Here is a 21,782-nt window from a genome sequence, read left to right on the forward strand (position 1 = left end):
CATCTGTTGTTAATTAATTTCCATGCCAGGGGTTAACTCCTTCCTTCCAGACCCCCAAGTGCCTCCTGCAGCCAGGCTCACTCAGAACTATTTCTTTTTATGGGAGAAGGGAAAGGGATCATGGGAATTCAGCCCTCCAGGCTCTCATACTCATCCCTAAGAAAGTGAGACAGAATTGGGATTGGAGTATTGGGTACTCTAAGAAATAGGTCATCCAATTCCAATATATTTATGATGGAAAGTGTCATCTACATCCAGAGAGAACTATGGAGACTGAATGTGGATCAAATCACAGTATTTTCACCTTTTTGTTGTTATTTGTTTTCTTAGTGTTTTTCTTCTTTACTTGTATTTTTTTCCCCTTTTGATCTGATTTTTTTTTTTTTTGTGCAGCATAACAAATGTGGAAATATGTCTAGAAGAACTGCACATGTTTAACCTATATTGAATTGCTTGCTGTCTTTAGGAGGGGGAGAGAGGGAAAGAGAAGGAGAAAAATTTGGAACACAAGGTTTTGTCAGAGAGAATGTTGAAAACTTTGCCTGTATTTGGAAAAATAAAATGCCATTAAAAAATCAAAACAAATAATATTAATTAAAAACAACAACAACAACAATAGAACATCCTATCTGTTCTGCAAATAAAAAGAGTCCTGATCTTGGAGTGAGAAAACTTAGGCTGAATTGTAGCTTTGCAACTTTGTAGCTCTGTGACATTGATCTGGAAAATAAGGGAGTTGGTCCCACTTTACAATGACACGCTGGAAAAGTGAGAAATGGCAAAGATATTTATTTACATCAACTAACAGGCCTGACCCTCCCCACCATTTCCCTCCCACCACCCATTCCAGTCTCTTCCATATAGTTCCCCACCCCCTCGCCTTTCTACTGTATTTATTCTCTCTCCACACATCCAGTCTCTAGGCTTTGCTTTCCTCTCCTAGGTCATTCTTCAGGTTAGCATCCTAGGGAAGCCCAGGAGAGGGGAAAGAGCAAAGAGGGGAAGGGGGGATGGGGATGAGTACCCCAATTGAAGTGTCTTTTTTTTTTTTCTTCACATTTAGCTGCCCCAGAGGCTGGGATAGAGTCAGAGAGAGTCTGGGGCTAGGAGTGGTGAGAGGTAGAAAAATTCAGGACTTTTCTTTATCCCTTCTTTCTTCTTCACCACCTTTCATCCAGGTCTGTCCAGTTTACATTCTAGGGAGCCCCACCCAACTCTCCAGTTCCCCAAACCCAAAATTACTGGTGGCTGGCAGGGTCCCTTTCTTCCCAAGACTCTTCTCCCTTGACTTTCACAGTGTACTGAAGCCTGGTCCTGAGGACTCTGACACAGGGACCCAGGTCTTAGCCTACCCCCAGGTATGGTCTCTTCTAGGAGTTCTCAGTTAGGTTGTTGCAGGGGCAGAGGACAGGCCCCTAAGACCTTAGACTAATAAATACTTATTAATTGATTGATTAACTAATTGTCTGGGACCCCTGGGTCTCTAAATCTACTACCACTGGGATTCTCCCATATCGGGGCTCCATAATTAAGGTCCAAGGTGCTGGGGATTGAGGAAAAAAGGATGGGGGGAAGGGGAAGGCTATGATGCCCCCCTTGTATCTCTTTCCTCCACTGGCTTTAAACTGAAGTTGTCTCCGCCCACCTTGCCAATCTGGAGCTCAAGTCGGCCCCAAATGAATCTTTGGCAAGGAGGCAACTTGATTTGTAGTAGAGAGTGGGAGGCAGTTTGGGTTGGGAGTCCCCTTCCCCCATTATTCCCTCTCCCCCCGACCAGTGCCTAGGGCCAGGGGCTAAGAGGAGAAGCAAAGCCCACAACACTCCATGCAGATCTCCAGGCAGTCTGCCGACTCGCAGCAGGCGTCAATGATACCGCAGTCCATGTCACAGGGCAGGTCACAGTCGGCACATTCCCCCGACCCTCCGCAGCAGCAGCAGCAGATGCAGGAGTCCTCAGAGCAAGAGCCGCAGGTGGCGCAGTCCAAGACAATGTTGCACAACGTTAAGAACTCGCAGAACAGGCAGGAGAGGATGCAGTGTACACAGCAGTCTAGGGAGGGCAGGAACAAAGGAGTGAGAAAGCGGTGGAAAGGGAAATGCTGGAGCCTGAGACCCCAGGGCCATAGCTGAAGGGGATCTTCTGGCTCATCTAATCTAACCCCCCCCATTCTACAGATGAGGAAACTGAGCCTCAGAGAAACAAAGTGACTTGTCTGAAGTCACACAAGTAGCACACAGCAGAGCTGGGACTGAAAGCCAGCCAGGTTCTCTGACTCAAGGTGGATAGGTGGATAGAGCACCTGTCCTGAAGTCAGCAAGACTCATCTTCCTGAGTTCAAATCTAGCCTCAGATATTTATTAGTTATGTGACCCTGGGCAAGTCACTTAACTCTGCCTCAGTTTACTTATCAGTAAAATGAGCTAGAGGGGGAAAAAAAGGCAAACCACTCCCATATCAATATCCAAAATCCCAAATGGAGTCACCAGGAATTGGACATGAAAGAATAACAACAAACCTTGACTCAAAATCCAATTCTCTTTCCCCCTGTATCATTCTGCTTCCCAATTCTAGATTCAGAGATCACGAGAGAGCTTCAAGGGCCCTCAGAAGTCAGCTAGTCTAACCCCTTCATTTTATAGGAAACTGATGCCCAGAAAGTGGAGGTGGTTTGCCTAAAGCCACCCAGTAGTGAAATCTGGAGGCTTCCCTGCCAGAGCAATAGCTAGTAATTTTGGTAAGCAGAGCAAGCTTCAAACAACACAGTTGGAGTAAACAGCACAAAATGTGTCCTCAAATCAACTTTTAAAAGCTAAGTTATTTGATTGGAAAGGGAGAAACTCTACAAATTCTGTTGAAGGGGGCTTCTTTGGGAGTGAAGAGAGAAGGAAGGCAGGTTGGGGCTGGTTCAGAGTTCACTTTGGTTTTAAGCAGAACACCAGAGGAGAGATTATCATATAATGGCTTTCCATTTTAATTTATTGTTCTTAATAATTTGGTAATACACTTAGATGAGTCTGCTATCAGTTAAAAGTACTATCAGAGCCCTCTAAATTTTGGTGTTCTGGAGAAAAGCCCCATTTACCTCACCCTAGTTCCAGCTTGGCTCCTGACTCCCCGCTCAGTACTCTTTCTACTACCTTAGCCTAAATCTTTATCAAGTATAGCTGCTAAACTTCTGCATTGGGAGAGCTGATTGTTCAAAGGAGTCCTACAAAGAATACTCCTATAAAGTGAATGACTGATTTTTTCTGATTTTTCTGAATTCCAGCTGCATTTATATTCTGCTACTGGGTTACATACTCAGCACTTGATGCCATACTGCTTTGCATTGTTCTTTGATGATTTTTCTGCTATTAATTTTGTTTCCCAATTTGTATGATTTAATTAAGGAGAAGAGTTTATATAGCATCTATTATGTGACAGTCACTGTGTTAAACACTTTTACAAATATTATCTCATATGATCCTATTAACCATCCTTCAAGGCAAGTGCTATTATTTTTCCTACTTTACATTTGAAGCAACTAGAATCACATAGCTTGTAGTAATAATAAGAAGTAACATTTATATAGCACTTAGTATGTATCAAAAGTACTTTGCAATGATAATCTCATTTGATCCTTATAACAATCCTGGGAAGTTAGAGGTGTTATTATTCATTCATTCATTTTTTAAATTTAGTGAGGCAATTATAATTAAATGACTTGTCCAGGATCACACAACTAATAAGTGTTAAGTGTCTGAGGCTGGATTTGAATTCAGGTCCTCCTGACTCCAGGGCTAGTGTCCAATCCACTGAGATACCAGCTACCTCAAGGGCAAGGAACCAAATCTTCCACTTTCCTCAGAACCCCCACAAGACTGGGCACACAGTAAAATGTTGGTTCACTGGTTCCATATTTCCAGTTGTCCACTGATAAGAAAAGGATGACAGAAACATAGGGTCAGAAATCTTAAGCCAGAAGGAACTTAGATATTATGGTCCAACTCCTTCATTAAAGAAAACTTAAGATAAGGAAACAGACTCAAAAAGCATAAAACACTTTCCCCACAACATGTAGGTTTTTTATCTGAACTCACCATAAGGGGCAGAGACAGAGCACCAGGTCTGTAATTAATTAGGAAAACTTATCTTCCTGAGTTCAAATCTGGCCTCAGACATTTCCTAGCTGTATGACCCTGGACAGTTTGCCTCAGTTTCCTCATCTGTAAAATGAGCTGGAGAAGGAAATGGCAAACTACTCCATATCTATGCCAAGAAAATCTCAGATGGGGTTAGGAAGAGTGGGATATGAATCAAAACAACTGAACAACTATGATTCCCAATTCCAATTCTCATTATAGTGTATAATTAAAGCTGAAAAGGGGTTGAGTAAAACCCCTTCCCCCTTTCTAAAATTCAAAAAGGGCATATGATTTATCCAGGATCACACAGAAAAGACTAAATTCAAACCAGTTCTACAAATCCAGGACTCTTTCCCTTATACTTTTACTGGATCAGAGAACCTATACCTGGTGATTTTGATTTTAATGAAATAATCATTAGATAATTGAAGGTGGAAGGACACATTTCCTAGCACTCAGTTTCAAGCTATTAGGTACACAGAGTACCAGAGTTTTGGAGTAAGATTTTTTTTTTTTTTTTTTACCTTCCTGAGCCTCAATGGGGATCTGGGAAGCCGATGACTTTGTGCTTCCTTTGCTCTTTTTGCTGCCCTGGCTGGCGAATGATGAGTGTGGCTGCAGCTTCCGGTGGGTTCTGGGGCCACCCAGTGTGCCGTTCCCTGACCTCCTGCTGCCACCCGCCTCCGGGGAATGGCCAGCACCATTGGGCAAGAGCGGGGTAAAGCTGGAGGGTCCAGGAAGTCCCTTTGGGGAGGGAAGCCCCTGAGGCTGGCCTGGGAAGAGAAGGAAAAAGGGAAGGGGCTAGGGAGCCTCCAGGAGCCCCCATGGGCCCAGGATGCCAGATTAGTCCCTAGGAAAGTCTCATTTAGAAGTCATAGGTTCATAAAATCATAAATGTCTAGAACACCAAAGCTTAGATGGAGCTTATAATATAGTATGTTCGAACATAGAACCTTAGAACATAGAATATTTAAACAGGATATGATGTCAGAGGTGGAAGGGATGTTGGAACAAAGAATGTTAGAACCCCAACCATAGGATGTCAAAACTTGGAAAATTCTTAGGATATAGAACGTTCAAATGCAGAATGTTAAAGTGAGAAAGGGCCTTAGAACATTGAATGTTTAAACACAGAATGGTAAAGTGGGAAAGAATCTTAGAACACAAAATATTAGAGCACAAAACATAGGATGTGAGAGTTTAGACAGACCCTAGAATACGGGATGTGCACATGCAGAACAGTAGAATTACAAAGGACTTTAGAACATGGAATGTTTATATACAGAATGTCAACAGAAAAGAACCTTAGTTCACATAAAGGATCTTAGAACACATGTTCTAGAATGTTAGAACCTAGAACATTAGGATGGAACTTAGGATGTAGAATGTTTACAGAATGTCACAATTGTAAAGCACCTTAGAACATAGAATGTTTAAACACAGAATCTTAGAGTGGGAAAGGACCTTAGAATACAGAATGTTAGAACACAAAATAAAAGTTGTCAAAGTTTGGACAGACCTTAGAATATAGGATGTTCACATGCAGATTAGTAGAACTAGAACAGACCTTAGAATATATAATTTTTAAAAATAATAGCTTTTTGGTTTTCAAATTATATGCAAAGATAGTTTCCGACATTCACCCTTGCAAAACTTTGTGTTCCCGACTTTTTTCTCCCTCCTTTCCCCTCATCCTCTCCCCTAGATGTCAAGTAATACAATATAACATAGAATGTTCAAATGCAGAATGTTAGAACAGGAAGGGATCTTAGAACATAGAATGTTAGAACACAAAACACAATATGTTGAAGTTTGGATGGACTTTAGGATGTAGAATGTTCAAACACAGAATATTCAGAACTGGAAAGAATATTATAATACAGAATGTTAGAGTGGACAAAGATCTTAAAACACAAAACACAGAATGTCTGAGCTTGAAGGGACCCTTAAACATAAAGAATGTTTAAACACAGAACATAGAATGGGAAGGACCCAAGAGACCCTTTAGTCCAAACTGTTCATTTTATAGAAGAAAAACATGAAACCCACAGAGGGAAAGTGAAGGGCTCAAAATCACAAGGAAGATTTGCCACAGTGTTTGGACCCAGGTTTCTGGACTTTGGGCTAATATTCACTGCACTATGTCAAGCTGTCTCATTCCCCAGGATAACTGGTTTTTGGGAGGTACTTCACCCCTATGTCTTAGTGTTGTATCGTTGGCAAATACAATGATCTTCCTAGACTGCATCCCCAAGACTGTCATTTCTCAGAACCACAGCTGTACTCTCCTGCTCTGAGAACTATTTTCTCCTCAGAGAAGGAGAGCAGAAAGGACTGGGTTCTCAGAAGGCAGTGGGAAGGAACAGGCATGGAAGCAGTTAACCAGCAGCTCCTCCCTGCCCCCCCCAAACCCCAGCTACTTCTGCCCTTCACGTGATGGGAGTTATTGGAAACATATGTTTGGAGAGGAATTCCCTTCCTACCTCCTCTTCTCCAGCCTGTCCCTAGGATCTAGCCCCCATACACAAACATATTCACATTCACACACAGACTCTCTCTCTCTCACATTCACACTCACACTCACCCTCACACTCTCATCACCTCCTCTGTTCCCTCTTGAGCCTCTCTGCCCTGGCCCAAGACCAGAGTCCTTAGGCAGCAGCCCTTCTGATGGAAGGGAGCTCAGGGGGAGATGGAAGCAAGGAGCCTATTGAAGGAAGAAACCATTTGGTTGCTTTCAGGTGGAGGGACTAGATTCAGGGTCAATGAGGCAGGGTCTGGTTAGGCTCTGGAGATGCTCTGTCTTGGCCCCCAAGCTGCTCCTCGTCCCTCCAGCATCCCACCCCACCCTCATGGCACCCACAGTTAAGGAAATGATGGCGTTGTGGTTGGGGGCTGTTCAGAACTCCCAGATCTCTCTTGCAAAGGCTTCTTTAGTACTGGAGCAGACATCCCCCCTCCCTCCAGTCACTTAGAAACTTGGCAACCTGGAAACCTGTCCTGCCTGAAGATAGAGAACAGATGGAAGCGAGGGGCTTGCTGCTTAGCGCCCCTGTTCTAGCGCTCTTTATTGGAGCCCGTGTTCCTCGTAACTGAGAGATGGGGCTAAGGACAGGTGGAGTCTGAGGGGAGGTACGCAGGTATTCCAAAGGGGACTGAGAGGCAGGGGGTAGTGGGCCAAGAGATTAAGAGATAAGCAGAATATTAGGGAAAGGGGACTAAGGAATACTGACGAGGGGGCCATAGAGCAGATTCCATGAGACAGAAGATAGAATCACAGAGGAAACTCTGAAGGGATGGGGGAATAACAGATACATAGGAATAGAGAAGAGACTTGAGGACTTTGGAGGAGAGGTCCTGAAGAAAGAAGCCTAGAAAACAGAACGACAGAGAAGAGGACAATAGAACAGAAACTGGGAGAGAGGAAGCTAGAAGAGAAAGGGCTGGCAGACACTGGAGGAAAATGCCACTAGAAACAAGGCTTTATGCTGTTGCCCTTTTGGGGGCTGCCTCAGATAAACTGAGGAGCACTCAGACCATCAGTTCTCAGCCTTGTTCAAGACCCCTGTCCTGTCCACTCTGGGGGCAACAGCCTCTACGCAGGGCCTTTGAGGGTTCCCCCATACTCCCTGCCTGGTCTCCCACACCACAGATCTCTTTCTTGGAACCAAATGTGTATGTGGCCAGAGGTGGGAGGAGGTGAGGGCGTGGGAGGGAGACACAGAGGCTGCCTATGCTTTTGGAGGTGGGGATGGGGGACAGGGAGCTGAGTCACAGAGCAAACAACACAGCCCACTGGACACAAGGGGTGTCTGTCTAACTCTGACCCCGTGCTACCCGCCCCTGTGCCCAGAAAGCTGACCTCTCTCCCCCTTATGTCCATGGCTTATATTTGAGAAGGAGCAGAGAGTGAGGGTGATAAATTCCCCTTGTTTCCAGAGTGCCAAACATAGTCCTGGACATGCTAACCAAGCATCCCACCCACCAGCCCCAGGTACAGATTGTGTCCAACCTTGCTCAGGTGCATGAGCGAGGTTCAGAATCTTGCAGGGATAGGAATATTTCTTCTCTTCCCCTCTCCTTCTTCCTCCTTCTCATAACCCCTCTGAACAGGAAGGCGCATTTCATTGCTCTTTTATCCCCTGGTTTACTTACTAAGGGAAAGATCTTATATGACATCTATTACATATAACAGAATGTATGCACTGATGCATAAATAGAGTTGTAAATATATATATTTTAGAATGGACCTGTGGTTTCTTTCATTTAGAGAATGCTTCTCTATCCCAGAAACATCATCACCTGCTCTTCAATTTATAGTCTTAGAAATTTGTGCCTCAGACGGTGTCTGGGGCACTCAGAAGTTAAGGGACACACAAGCTCTAACTATGTGTGCATGTGTGTATGACTGTGTGTGTGCTCACCGTACACCATGTGCATACATACATACATGTACATATTTTTGCGAACTATTTGTTTACATGTGTGTTGGGAGAGACTTATCTCCCCAGCTAATCTTCAAGCTCTTGGAAGCTTTTGTAGTGTGACTAGCACTGTGATGCTCATCAGAGCTACCCCATAAAAGTTTGTTGAATTCATTTGCATCCCTCCCTCCTCTAGACTCACATGTCACAGCTTCTGGAGAGATGGCAGGTTCAGTGCTTTCCAAGGCCTGGAGAGACCCTGGTCCGTTACCCTGGGGCATAAGGGGAGCTTCTTCCTTTAGGAGGGCCTCTCCCAGTGCTGCCTCTGAAAAGCGTGGGGACGGTGCTACCTCCAGTTCAGGCAGGAGAGATGCAGAGGAGGATTTGTCTTGGGCTGAGGAGAGAACAGAACACTCAGGAATATTTTCCAGGAGGCCCTTAGGAGGAGGAGGTGCATTTTTGTGTCTCCCTTGAGGCCCCCTTGCCCATGGTTGCCTTAGGGTCCTCACGCTCCCATCCTTCCCATGGCTCTGCAGCCAACCCTTCCCTGCCCGCCAGCACCACCAGCCTCAAAATAGAATGTTCCCAAACCACACTGTATGTGTTATGTGGAGGGGGTGGGGGCTGTGGCCCAGAGAAGGGCTGAAGTTGTACAGCAGAAAGAAGAAAGATAGCTCCAAAGTGAAGAGGAGGAAAAAAACAGAGATCAAAAGGAGAGTGCCAATGGGAAGAGAGACAACATGAGTCCTGGCCAGATTATAAGGAAGACCAGGTTCTAATTCTAGTGCTGTTGCTTAGTAGAGATATGAGCTTGGACAAAATGACCTCCCAAGCCCCTGTTTAGTCAAAATGAAATAAAGGATCAGACAGACCCACCAATTCAGAAGAGACAGTGAGACACAGAGAGACTCTAAGACAGATGTACAAACACACAGCATTTCTAAACCTGAGTTCCATGAATTTGACTTTTATTATATATATATATATATATATATATAAAGATAGATGAATATCTCATTGTGATTTTCTTTTGTAAGCTTATATATTTTATTTTATGTATTTAAAAATGTTTTCCAGAGAAAGGCTCTCTAGGCTTTACCAGCCTGCCAAACAGGTCCAGGACACAAGTGAGGAATTTAGTAGCTCTTACTGAGAGGATAATTAGAATTCCTTCCCATTCTGATCTATGTCTGAGATAGCAACATTTTGGAAAGAGAAAGGAGGAAGAGAGAGAGACAGAAAAGAAGAAAGGCCATAAGTAGACAAAGATAGAGAATAACAGAGATACAATGACAAAGTAACAGAGAGAAGGGCAGGGAATAGGAAGGGAACAAGCATTTATTAAGCATTTGTTGTATCTGGTACTGTGCTTGATGACTGACAAATATTATCTCATTTGAGAATGTTAGAGAGAAGATGAAAGACAGAGACTATGTTGTAACTTTCACTTAAGTCACTTAATTTCCTGGGTATCAGTCTCCTCATTAAACAAAAAAGAAAGGAAAAAAAAAAAGGCAAAGGAGGAGAAGGAGGAAGTATAGAGGGATTCTAGGTCTGTTCCAACATTAGGTCTGTGACCCTGTAGTCCATTCTTTCAGACAGACACTAAGACAGATCGCTGAATGGGTATTGCCTTAGACACAGTGAGATCTGGGAGTGATCTTAGGCTAAAAAGGCCAAGGTCTTCTCACGGCACCCAGAGCCATTGCCAGTTGTCCTGATGGATGTCTTGCTTCTAGACTCCTATGAAGTTGGAGGAAAGACTGAGGTTGATGACTTTGTACAGTTCTGCCTCACTTTAATCCAATTCACTTTTAAGTCAAGAAATCATCCTTCTGATATATTTAATCCTCTTCAAGAATGAAAGAGTTAAAAACACAGAGTGCAGAAAGAAAAAAAAAAAAGAACAAGAGACATAATGAGAAAAAAAGAGAAAAGAGACAGAGGGATGGCAAGAGTTAGGAGAGGAAGGGAGTGAGACAAAAGAGAGAGACAAAGAACGAGAGGACTTGCAGAACTTGAGCTGCCACCTATAATTATAGAGAATGACCCTCTGCACAGTGGGCGGAAGTGGGAGAAACAGAGCCACCCCCAATCCCACAATTATAGTGGCTGGGGTAGAGATTCTTGGAGTGGAACCAGCCTGGAAGGCAAGAGAGAAAAGAGGACTGATTCTCCAACCCCCCTTCCCTAAGCATGAGAAAGGTCTCTGAGTGGAGACCAGAAGAACAGGGGTTGTTAAGCCAGTAAAGTCAGTAGGATAAAGGGTCACTACAAGCAGCAAGGATAGAATGGGGCAATCAGTCGGAAGCCCCCACAGCAAATCACCATGAAACCTCTGAATGACAAGGATTCCCAAAGGGAGCTCTGGAGCTCCCCTCACCATTTCTATGATGGGAGAAGGGAAAAACACACTGAAGCACAAGTTCAGACAAACCCAACAACTCATAGGAGACAGAGTGAGACAGAAAGACTCTGGGATTAAAAGACAGCCCAAGACAGGCAGACGTTGAGTCAGGGATAAAAACTAAAACACAGCAGGTCATGGGATTTATACACTATGCTGACCTGCTCCTGACTAGCCTCCAAATATAGAATAAAACAGGCAATTGGAGAAACTGAGGAGAAACAGGATCAGGCCACCAGACCCTGGCAATAAAACTCTGCCCCAGCAAAAAAGAACAAATTCTCCTGGGGCGTAGTACTCCTTGCCTGGGAGTAGTTCCTATGTGGGGCGGGAGAGCTCCTGAGGGGGGCCCCTGACTTTCAGTGATCCTTGGGGTAACCCTAGCCTGAATGAAGGCTCCAGTATCCAGTAGAGGGGTAAGTGTGTCTCGAGCTCAGAATAAGGCAGATACAGGCTTGATGTGCACCCACCAGCCTAATGCAAATGACAGTCCTGCCCTGAGATTGAGAGTTGGAATGAGGAAGCAGGAGGAGAGAGAGAGGGATGCAGAGAGAGTGGAAGAGAAGGGAGAAAAAAAGAGGGGAGTGGAGAGAAAGACAAAGAGGAAAGGAAGGGAAGGAGAAAAAAAGAAAGAAAGGAGGGGTGGGACCTCTGAGCTGGACAGGTCCCTGTGAGCTGACAGGGAGCCCACTAGATCTGGGCCTTGTTCCTGGAGCTTTATTCCCTTCTCCTTGCCTGTAGAATGGGGGAATGTGGGTGAGTAAAAGAAACAGAACTCTCATTCCTTTCATCTTTGGATGGAGTATCTCTCTAAAGCATGAAGCCTGTTCTCTAAGAGAGGAGGAAAGTTTCGTCAGTTATTTATTGTCACCAAAAAGTTGTCTAAGCCTTTCTTGTAATAGAAAGAGAAAAGAGGATAATTGGACAGAATTGGGGGGAGGTTCAAGAAATAGTAACAGGTAAGAAAATCCAGAAGGAAGGGGAAAAGAGATTCATCATGGAATAGTGGAAAAAGCATAGGTTCTGGGTTCAAATCCCATCTCTCAAGCCTACTACCTGTGTGATTATGGACAATTGATTAACTTCCCAAGCCTCAGTTTCCTCATCTGTAAAATGATGGGATTGAACTAAATGGCCTTAAAGGTTTCTTCTTGATTGATGATCTTATGAATTCCAGATAGGAAAGAAAGAAAAGTGTGAGAGGTGTATCAGGGTCACCACCAAAAACACTGTTTGTGGTCAAGCAGGAGAGATGCCTTTTTTCTATTCTATAAAGTGACTTCTTCTAGCCTATATGCTTATGATTCTGTCCTCTAACGCCATGATTTCCCTCAAAACTGAAGCAGTGGTAAAGCCAAGCCTGGGCTGAGACCTTGCCACAGGGCAGAGGGAGGGCAGCTAGAGCTGGAAAGCAGACTAGACTGGATGCCATCCAATGGATTTATTTACATTTAGTCTGAAATTAATGCATGAGAACTACAGGGTCAGAGAAGATGAGCTGGAGAGACTGAAAGAGGAAGCAGGAGGAGAGTAATGGAGGGAACAGGAGAGGGAGGGATACAGAGAGAGTGGGAGAAAGGGGAGCACAAGGGAGAAAGGAAATAAGGAGAAAGGAAGAAAGGGGGAGAAAAAAGGAAAGGAGAGTGAAATGAGAAAGGCAAAGAGGAAAGGAAGGAAGAAAGAGAAAGGGGGAAAGGGAAAGTAAAGGATGAGAGGTAAAGAGAAAAGGGAAAGAGAGAGTGAATGGGGAGAAGCAGAAAGGGGCAGTGAAGTAGTGAGAAGGGAGGAAGAGAGAAAAAATAAGGATAAAGAAGTATAAGAAAGAATGAAAAAAGAAGGCCATGATGGGATGCAAGAAAAGGAAAGAAGTCAGAGTATAAGGAAGAATAAAAGAGGGAAAAATAATTATAGAATAATAGAACTTCAAGGCATCTTTAGAAATAATAGCTTCCATTTATGTTTTTACATTTTGCAAAACACTTCTCGTACAAGCAAAGCTGAGAGGTAGGAAGTGTAAAAATGGTCACTCCCATTTTACGGATGAGGCAAACAAGGCAAATGAGGAATTTAAGGCCTTTTGACTAAGTCTGTAAAAAAAGAAGGCTGGAAGTAGAGGTCAAAAAGGAGAAAGATAGAGCACCAAAAGAGGGAGGAGGCAAATAGAAAGGAAGCAAGAAGTGGAATGACTAGATCCCACCTCAAAGGCTATAGTTTTGCAGATGACTCATAAAGATTAGGGAGGATCAGATCCCCAGAGATGGTAACAGCCTTATCATTAGATGCACATATTATGGATTAGCTGTTCGGTGTGATGACCACTAGGACCCTCCCAGGTCTCTGTAGAGATCATCCTTTAGCAGGGAAAGGAACACGAAGGGCACAAGAACTGAAGAATGGAACAGAGCAAGTAAAAGGAACCCTACTGAGTAAGATAAAGCCTGCATCTGCTTCCCCTCCTCTCCATCCTCCTCATACACACACAGAGGGAGCAAGAGAAATAGTCCCAGAGAATTAAGTGGCTTTTTTTTTTTTTACAGCCATATAGTTACTGTCGAAAGTCCCAAATTTGAGAAAGCATTAAAGGTCTGAGATTGTGGGAAAGAGAAGTAATGAGAGTCTGGTGGATAGAGACTTTTCCAGCTGAACTGAGACCAGTATCAAGCCAATAAAGTTCTTTTAATTGCAAAGACCAAACTGGCAGAACAGGAGTGGGGAGGGAACTCCTGAGCCAGCTGGACAGTCCTAACTGGAGTGTTAGACTTTCTAAAGGGAAGGGAATCTTCCTGATCCTAGAATCCCCTTCAGAGTGGGGCATGGATCTGTAACTCCTGACTCAGCTGTCCTGCTTGTGTCTTTTTCCCCATTAGAATGTAAGCTCCCTGAGGACAGATACTGTCCTATTTGCTTATATTGGTATCCCAACTCTTGACATGGTGTCTGGTAAACAGTAAGTACTTAATAAATGCTTGTTGTCTGTTTACCTGCAAAATTTGGATGAAACTACGACTTTTGTTGTTATGGCAAAGGGAGATGAGGCAAGAATGAAAGTCTGAAGAAAGGTAAGACTGGAGAGAGAAGGAGCTACAGTGTAGGGGCAAAAGATTGGTTCTGGGGTTAGAATGGGTATGTTTAAAGCCCAGCTCTGCTGCTAACCATCTGGGGGATTTTGAACAAATTCCTTAACCTCTCTGGAACCCTCAATATTCTCTAAAAATGAAGGATTAGAACTGTCAGGCTTCTAACATACTTTGCAAATCAAAACTACTGATTCTATGATTCTTCATCCACAATCTCCTCAGTCTGAAAATCATTGGATTCAGAAGCTTGGGCATGAGATCTGAGAATCACAGAATGGGGAATTCAGAGGAAGGGACTTTAATAAACCGTCCAAGCCTTCTCATTTTACAGAGCAGGAAGCCAAAGCCCAAGGAATTAAAGTGACTTCCTTTAAATCACATATGTGGCAGATCCAAGATGTTCTGACTTCAGAGTCATTCAGTCAGTCAATAAGCATTTATTAAATGACTTTTATGTTCTGGATACTGTGCTAAGCCATCGCTCTTTCCCCAACATCTGATCTTGAGTTTATATCCCAAAACCTCTTACCCAATCTGGATTCTTTTCCTGCTCACAGGAAGGCGTCAGCCAAGGAGTTGAAGGCTACTAAAGGAAGCCTTAGGAGAGAAAACAATGGAAACAGACTTTGGAAATGCCCAGGGGAGGAAGGTCTCCAGAAGAAATGGCAAAGGATGGCTGGCTGATCCTTGAGGAAGCGATACAATGAGCAGAAAGGGACACTGTCCCTAACACCTCTGAGACATAGGAAATAGAAGGGGAAGCCTTCAGGAAGAACCGATGAGCAAACAAGAGTGCTGCCAGAAATGGGGGAGAGGACCCTGCTTCCCTGATTCCAGGGTCAAAGGACAGTCTGCCTGGGAAGGAACAGAATTGAAAAAAAAAATTAAAAAACAAAAGCAGCCAGAAAAGAGAGACATTTTCAAGTGTTTATATTTTTTTCCTCTCTGTCCCAGAGACATCTATTGAAGTAGAGAAGAGAGAAACACCACATGATGCCCCACACATTTCAAGTTTTTCAAGAGTCCTGGCTAAGGTAGGGAAAATAAATGCAACACAAAAACTACCTTTATGCTTTGATGTTTGAGTGGCGGGTAATGTCAGCTGTCTAGAGGGAGAGGTGAGAGGGAAACAAAGTGCCAGGAACACAGAAACATGAAGCACTACACTCCCTGTCCCAAGAGAGTATGTCCCAGGAAAGGGCCAGAACTTCAAGATCATATACTTGTACCTTAGATGGGGAAAGTGAGGTCTAGCTTGGCCAAGATTTTGCAGGTAGTAAGTTACAAAGCCAGAATTCAAACCCAGGTCCCATGATCCTAAATCCAGTACTCTATACTGGAGTTTTGCCCCCTTCTAACCTAGTTGAGCCATCTAATACTCTTCCACTTCTGTAGCCTTTTGCTCTCTTCTTTAGACCATCTATTTGGGGACCACATGATTATTTTTCCACGTGACCTTCCCACCCTTTATAGGAAGCTCTCTGTTCCATTGCTACTTCGTTCTATGTGCTCTTTCTCCTTAAGAGGATAAGTTCCTTCAATGTTATAAAAACTAACAACTTTGAAAGACTTAGGAACTCTGATCAACACAAGATCAACCACAATTCTTGAGGATTCATGATGAAACACGTTGCCTATCTCCTGATTGACAGGTTATGAACTCAGAGTGCAGACTAAGGTTTATATTTTTGGGACATAGCCAGTGTGGGAGTTTGTTTTGCCTGAATATACATATTTGTAAAAGAGTTTTGGTTTTCTTGTTTTCTCAAGGAGGAGGACAGGAGGCAAGAGGGAGAGAATGTTGATCTAAAAATAAAATAAAATTTAAATAATTTTTTTTAAAGAATGTAAGCTCCTTCAGAAAAGGAACTGGCTTTCTTTTCCTTATATTTCTATTACCAATACTTAACACAATGCATGACCCATAGTAAGCATTTAATAAGTGGTTTATCTAATATAATCTTGTTAAGAAGTAGTAGGTAAAGTTCTAGATTTGAAGTTAGAAGGCCCGAGTTCAAATTCTTCCTCTGATGTGTCCTAGCTCTGTGATGCTAGACAAGTCACTTAAGCTCTATGTTCCTTAGCTTCCCAGTCTATAAAATGAGGGATCTGAACTAGACCTCTCAAGATCCTTCCAGTCCTAAATCTGTGACTGTGTGATCCTAAAATAAATTCCCAAGCATGGAGAAGACCCTTAGTCTACTAATCTCCACATAATCTGCACTGAGTAGGAATCCAGTCAGCTCTTCTTTCATGTGGTCAACCTCAAATTGGAATTAGAAATTCTATCTTTAAGTATATGGAATGAAAGTGATACTTTACTATATATGTGTGTAACAAGAGTTTTTATTTTCTTCCTTTCTCAGGAGGAAAATGGGAAGGAATGGTAGGAAGGAAAGAATGGAGATCTGAAAATAAAATAAAATTTAATTTAAAAAATTTACTTTTAGGAAAGAATTGGAAATTAAGGGCATGTCCAAGAATTGGGGAAGAGCTAGAAAATCTGTAGTATATAATTACAATGGAATACTGTTGTGCTATAAAAAACAACAAGCAAGATACTTTCAGAAAACTCCAAAAATTATTATATCAACTTTAGTGTAGTGGATAGAGCACTAGCCCTGAAGTCAGGAGGACTTGAGTTCAAATCTGACCTTAGACACTAAATATTTCCTGGCTGTGAGAACCTGAGCAAGTCACTTAACTCTAATTGCCTCAGCAAAATAAATAAATAAAAAATAGAAATATTAACAAAAAAAATTTACATGAACTGATGCACAGTGAAGTGAGTAGAACCAAGAGAATGTTGTACACAATAATAGATATATTGTATAATGATCAACTATGAATGAATTAGCTGTTCTCAGCAATACAATGATTCAAGACAACTCCAAAGGACTCATGATAAAAAATGCTATTACATTCAGAGAAAGAACTAATAAAGTCTGAATGCAGTTTGAAGCATGCTATTTTTCACTTTCCTTATTTTTTTGTGATTTTTTTTCTTGGCCTGTGTTTTCTTTTATAACATAACATGACTTTCATAATGTAATATGGAAATGTTTTATATGATTACATATGTGCAATATATATATTAAATTTCAGGGGAGGAAAAAATTTGGAACTCACAATTTAAAAAAATTAATGTTAAACGAGATCAACCAAATCATTTCCAATGGAGAAGTAATGAACTGAACCAGCTACGCCCAGAGAAAGAACTCTGGGTGATGACTAAAAACCATTACATTGAATTCCCAATCCCTATACTTATGCCCACTTGCATTTTTGATTTCCTTCACAAGCTAATTGTACAATATTTCAGAGTCTGATTCTTTTTGTACAGCAAAATAACGGTTTGGTCATGTATACTTATTGTGTATCTAATTTATATTTTAATGTATTTAACATCTACTGGTCATCCTGCCATCTAGGGGAGGAGGGGAGGGGTAAGAGGTGAAAAGTTGGAACAAGAGGTTTGGCAATTGTTAATGCTGTAAAGTTACCCATGCATATAACCAGTAAATAAAAGGCTATTAAATTTTTAAAAATTAATGTTAAAATTTTCTTTTACATGAATTGATGGGAAAAATAAAAGACTCAAAAAACGTTTCACCCTTTCCATGAAGCCACAGGGAATTTTAAATCTTCAGTGGGAGAGAGAGTATCTATGGGAATGAAATCTTGGATCTTAACAGAATTGCCAAAGTTCAGAACTGTAAGGGATCCAATAGGCTGTCGAACTCAACCCATCCTTGACTAAGAATCCTTCCTAATATCTCTCATTGAGGGGTCATTTAGTCTCTGTTTGAAGAATTCTAGCAAGAGAAGATTCATTACCTTCCACGCAGGCCCATTCTACTTTGGGATAGCTCTAAATGTTAGGTGACTATGCCTGACATCAAGCCTAAATCAATCTCCCTACAATTCTTGCCATTGCTTCTAGATCTTAGCTTAATCTCTGTGACCAAGAGAACCATTCTAATTAGACTCCATCTAAAAGATTGTGTCCTCAATTCTGAGGATCTCATTTTTTTTATTAAAGCTTTTTATTTTCAAAACATATGCATAGATGATTTTCAATATTCACCACTGTAAAACCTTGTGTTCAAAATTTTTTTCTCTCCCTTCCCTTCATACCCTCCCCTAGATGGCAAATAATCCAATATATGTTGAATATGTGTAATTCTTCTATATATATTTATACGGTTATCTTGCTGCACAAGAAAAATCAAATTAAAAAGGAAAAAAATGAGAAAAAAACAAAATGCAAGCAAACAACAACAAAAAGAGTGAAAATACTATGTTGTGATCCATACTCAATCCCCATAGTCCTCTCTCTGGGTGTAAATGTCTCTCTTCATCACAAGACCATTAGAAGTGGTCTGAATCATCTCATTGTTGAAAAGAGCCACTTTTATCAGAATTGATCATCATATAATCTTACTGTTACCATGTACAATAATCTCCTGGTTCTACTCACTTCACTTAGCACTAGTTTATGTAAGTCTGAGGACCTTATTTTAAGAAGGATATAGATGAAGTTAGAGAATGTTCAGAGAAGGGAAACCATAATAATGAATAAACAGTAAAACCCAGGGATGGTTTGAACTCAATGGTCTCTTGGGTTCCTTCCAATTCTAAGAATTGGCGATTCTGTTAAGATCCCAGGTTTCATTTCATTTCTCTCTCCCACTGAAGATCTGAAGCCCCCTATGGCTTGGTAGACAGTTTTATGAGTTACTCTGGCCAAAACAATTCATCACCAAGTAGGCAAAACCCTGGTGATGTCTTTCCATCCTCGGCTAGACTGAACTTCAGACAGTAGACATACAGTCCATCATAGAGGCTATAACCAAAGTCTTTTCACTCTTGAAGGGCAGGATACCCCAGAATCTATATCTTCTTAGCATGTTCTAGGAGAGTCAACAGTCATCTTTATATCCAGATAAAGTATTGGGAAAGACTTAACTATCTTACAAGGGAAGATTTAATAGAGATTTAAAATAGAGGATAGTAGTATATAAGTAGAAAGAGCTCTGGAATAGGAATCAAGAAATCTGGGTTTCAGTCTTGGCTCTGTCACTGACTCACTGGGTGTGCCCTCCATTAGTAAAACTGTATGAGCTGCAAGGATTGGGATTGTATGAGCTGCAAAGTCCTCTTTGGGACTGGCATTCTGACGTCTATGAGTCTAGAAAAGAGAGATAGACAGACAGACAGAGATATATAGAGAGACAGACAGAGGAGACAGAGAGAAGAGAGGGGGAAAGGAGGGAGAGACATAAAGGAGAAGGTAGAGGAGAAGAAGGAGGAGGAGGAAGAACAGAGGCAAAGGAGGAGAGAACACAGGGAAAACAGAAACAGAGAAAGAGGGAGAGAGGGAAGAGAGAGACAGGAGAGAAAGAGGAAGGAAGAGGGGAGAGAGAGAGAGAAAGAGACAGACAGAGAGAGACAGAGAGACAGATAAAGAGAGACAGAGACTCACACAAAAAAAGAAAGAGAGAAGCAAAGCTAGTCTAAAGCAGAAAAGAGTACACAAGGCAAAGTTGAAAAGAGAATGGCTTTTCAATTACCCATAGCTGCTATCTACAAGATCAAAGCAGGAAGATAGGGATGGGCCTTGGGAATAAGACTTCCTAGGTCTTGAGGATTTGTAGGATATAGATATAGATATGAATTATTAGGAATGACCATCTTCAACATGGGCCCACTGGAAGAGTTTGAGCAAATCCATCTCCCATCTCCACAACTTTGCCCTGATTCTTTCCCATGCTTGAAATGGACTCCACCCCTCATCTCTACCCACTGAAATCTCTCATTTCCAAAAAACTCAGCTTAGGTATTACTTTCTACCTGAAGCTTTTCCAAGTACCCCCCAGCTGCTCTGCTCCTCAGAAAAATTACTTTGTATAGATAATAATCATAATCATAGATAACATTTATATAGTATTTACTATGTGTTAAGACATGCTAAGTGCTTTACAAATATTATTTCATTTGATCATTAAAACAATCCTGGGAGGTATGTGCTATTATCATTCTCATTTTACAGATGAGAAAACTGAAGAAAACAGAAATTAAGGAACTTGCCAAGAGTTATTCAGCCAGTAGACATTTCAGTGGCAGCATTTGAACTCAAGTTTTCCCAGCTCCAAAGCCAGGTTTCTAGCCATCACACCATACTGTCTTCCATGTGTTCTATTTAGAACAAAAGCCCCCTGTAAGCACGGACTGCTTGACTTTTATGTTGAACTTTGAACATTCAGCACAGAAGCTGGCCTTTATTAAGTGCTTGTTGATTGATTAAATTGAAAGAGCCCCACTGTAAGCCTGAGAAGTTTCCACAGAAGCTAAGACTAGTTTCATGACCAGGCTGGGGGCTGTCCCATTCCCTGCCGTGTTGGCAATAAACTTTATTTGCATTTAGGGGCAGTCTTATGTTGTTGTTAGTTATTTCAGACATATTCAAATCTTTGTTAATGCCATTTGAGGTTTTCTTGGCAAAGATAATGCCATTCTCTTCTCCAGCTCATTTTACAGATGAGGAAACTGAGGCAAACAGGGATTAAACGATTTACTCAGAGTCACACAGCTAGTAGTGATGAAATCACTGTGACCAGATTTGAATTCAGGAAGATAAGCTTTCCTGACTCCAGGCTTGGGTACTCTAGGCAGTTAGGTGATGAAGTAGATAGAGCACAGGATTTAAAGATCTGAGTTCATATCTGCTTCAGATTCCTACTACTATGTGATCTTGAATGAATTGCTCAATCTCTCTCAGCCTCGGTTACTTCATCTGTAAAATGAGGATAATGATATAGTTGTTGCATTTATTTATATTTTTTCCCTGAGGCAATTGGGGTTAAGTGACCTGCCCGGGATCACACAGCTAGGAAGTGTTAAGTGCCTGAGGTCATATTTGAACTCGGGTCCTCCTGACTTCAGGGCTGGTGCTCTATCCATTGAGCCACTTAGCTGCCCCCAAATGAGGTATTTATAAAGCACTTTTCAAACCTCAAAATGCTATACAAATGCTATTTGTGTATGGTTATTATTATTATTTTCTTGTTAAAGCTTTTATTTTGACAGAATTGCTTTCAACTGTCAATTCCTACATGTCTTAATTAACTACTAAGAAACTGAATAACCACTTCTGATTTAAGCTACAGAGGAAATTTTGCTTTAGGGGTTGAGTTTTAGTGACCATTGTAATTCCTTTTAGTCCAGAGATTCAATAATTTTGTGAATACACCAACTAACGGGGTAAGGAGAAAGGGAGGAAGGTAGTTTTATTTCTGTGTTATTTTCAAAAGGATAAACTAGCACAGTGATTGGGGGGGGGAGGGGAAAGTCACAACAGACAGTCAGTCAGAGATCATAATGTAGACTAAAAGAAATGAGGAAAAACTATAGCACCTTCCCTTCTTTGTGAAAGTAGAGGACTATAGCTATTGAATGTTGCGTCTACAACAGATCAAGTTGAGTTATTGCTTAGTTTTGTTGAATTGCTTCCCTCTCCTTCATGTCGTTTGTTCAAGGGTTAGCTCTCTGGAGAGAGGAAAAGACAAGAGCTATATTTGGAAACAAAGGTGAGCAGAACCAAGAGAACATTGTACGAGGTAACAGCAATATTGTTCTAACAACAACTTAGAATGACTAAGTCATTTTGAATATTGTAAACACTCAAATCAACTACAAAGACCTAAAGAAGAAACTATCCTCCAGAGAAAAAACTCAGAAACAAATATG

General features: G+C 41.8%; 1 protein-coding gene across 1 annotated transcript in view; it reads right to left on the minus strand.

The window, feature by feature from the left end:
• Positions 1-766: 766 nt before the first annotated feature.
• The window catches only part of MDFI (MyoD family inhibitor), a 30,467-nt gene continuing 9,451 nt past the window's right edge, over positions 767-21,782 (minus strand). The window contains exons 3-5 of the mRNA XM_012549045.2: positions 8,752-8,943; positions 4,650-4,898; positions 767-2,050 (exon numbers count right to left, since the gene is read on the minus strand). Coding sequence (XP_012404499.1) covers positions 1,794-2,050; positions 4,650-4,898; positions 8,752-8,943 — 698 coding nt within the window. The 3' untranslated portion in view covers positions 767-1,793. The remainder of the gene's footprint in view (positions 2,051-4,649; positions 4,899-8,751; positions 8,944-21,782) is intronic.

The sequence above is a fragment of the Sarcophilus harrisii genome, chromosome 4, assembly GCF_902635505.1.
Source record: "Sarcophilus harrisii chromosome 4, mSarHar1.11, whole genome shotgun sequence".
In the NCBI taxonomy this organism is placed as follows: domain Eukaryota; kingdom Metazoa; phylum Chordata; class Mammalia; order Dasyuromorphia; family Dasyuridae; genus Sarcophilus; species Sarcophilus harrisii.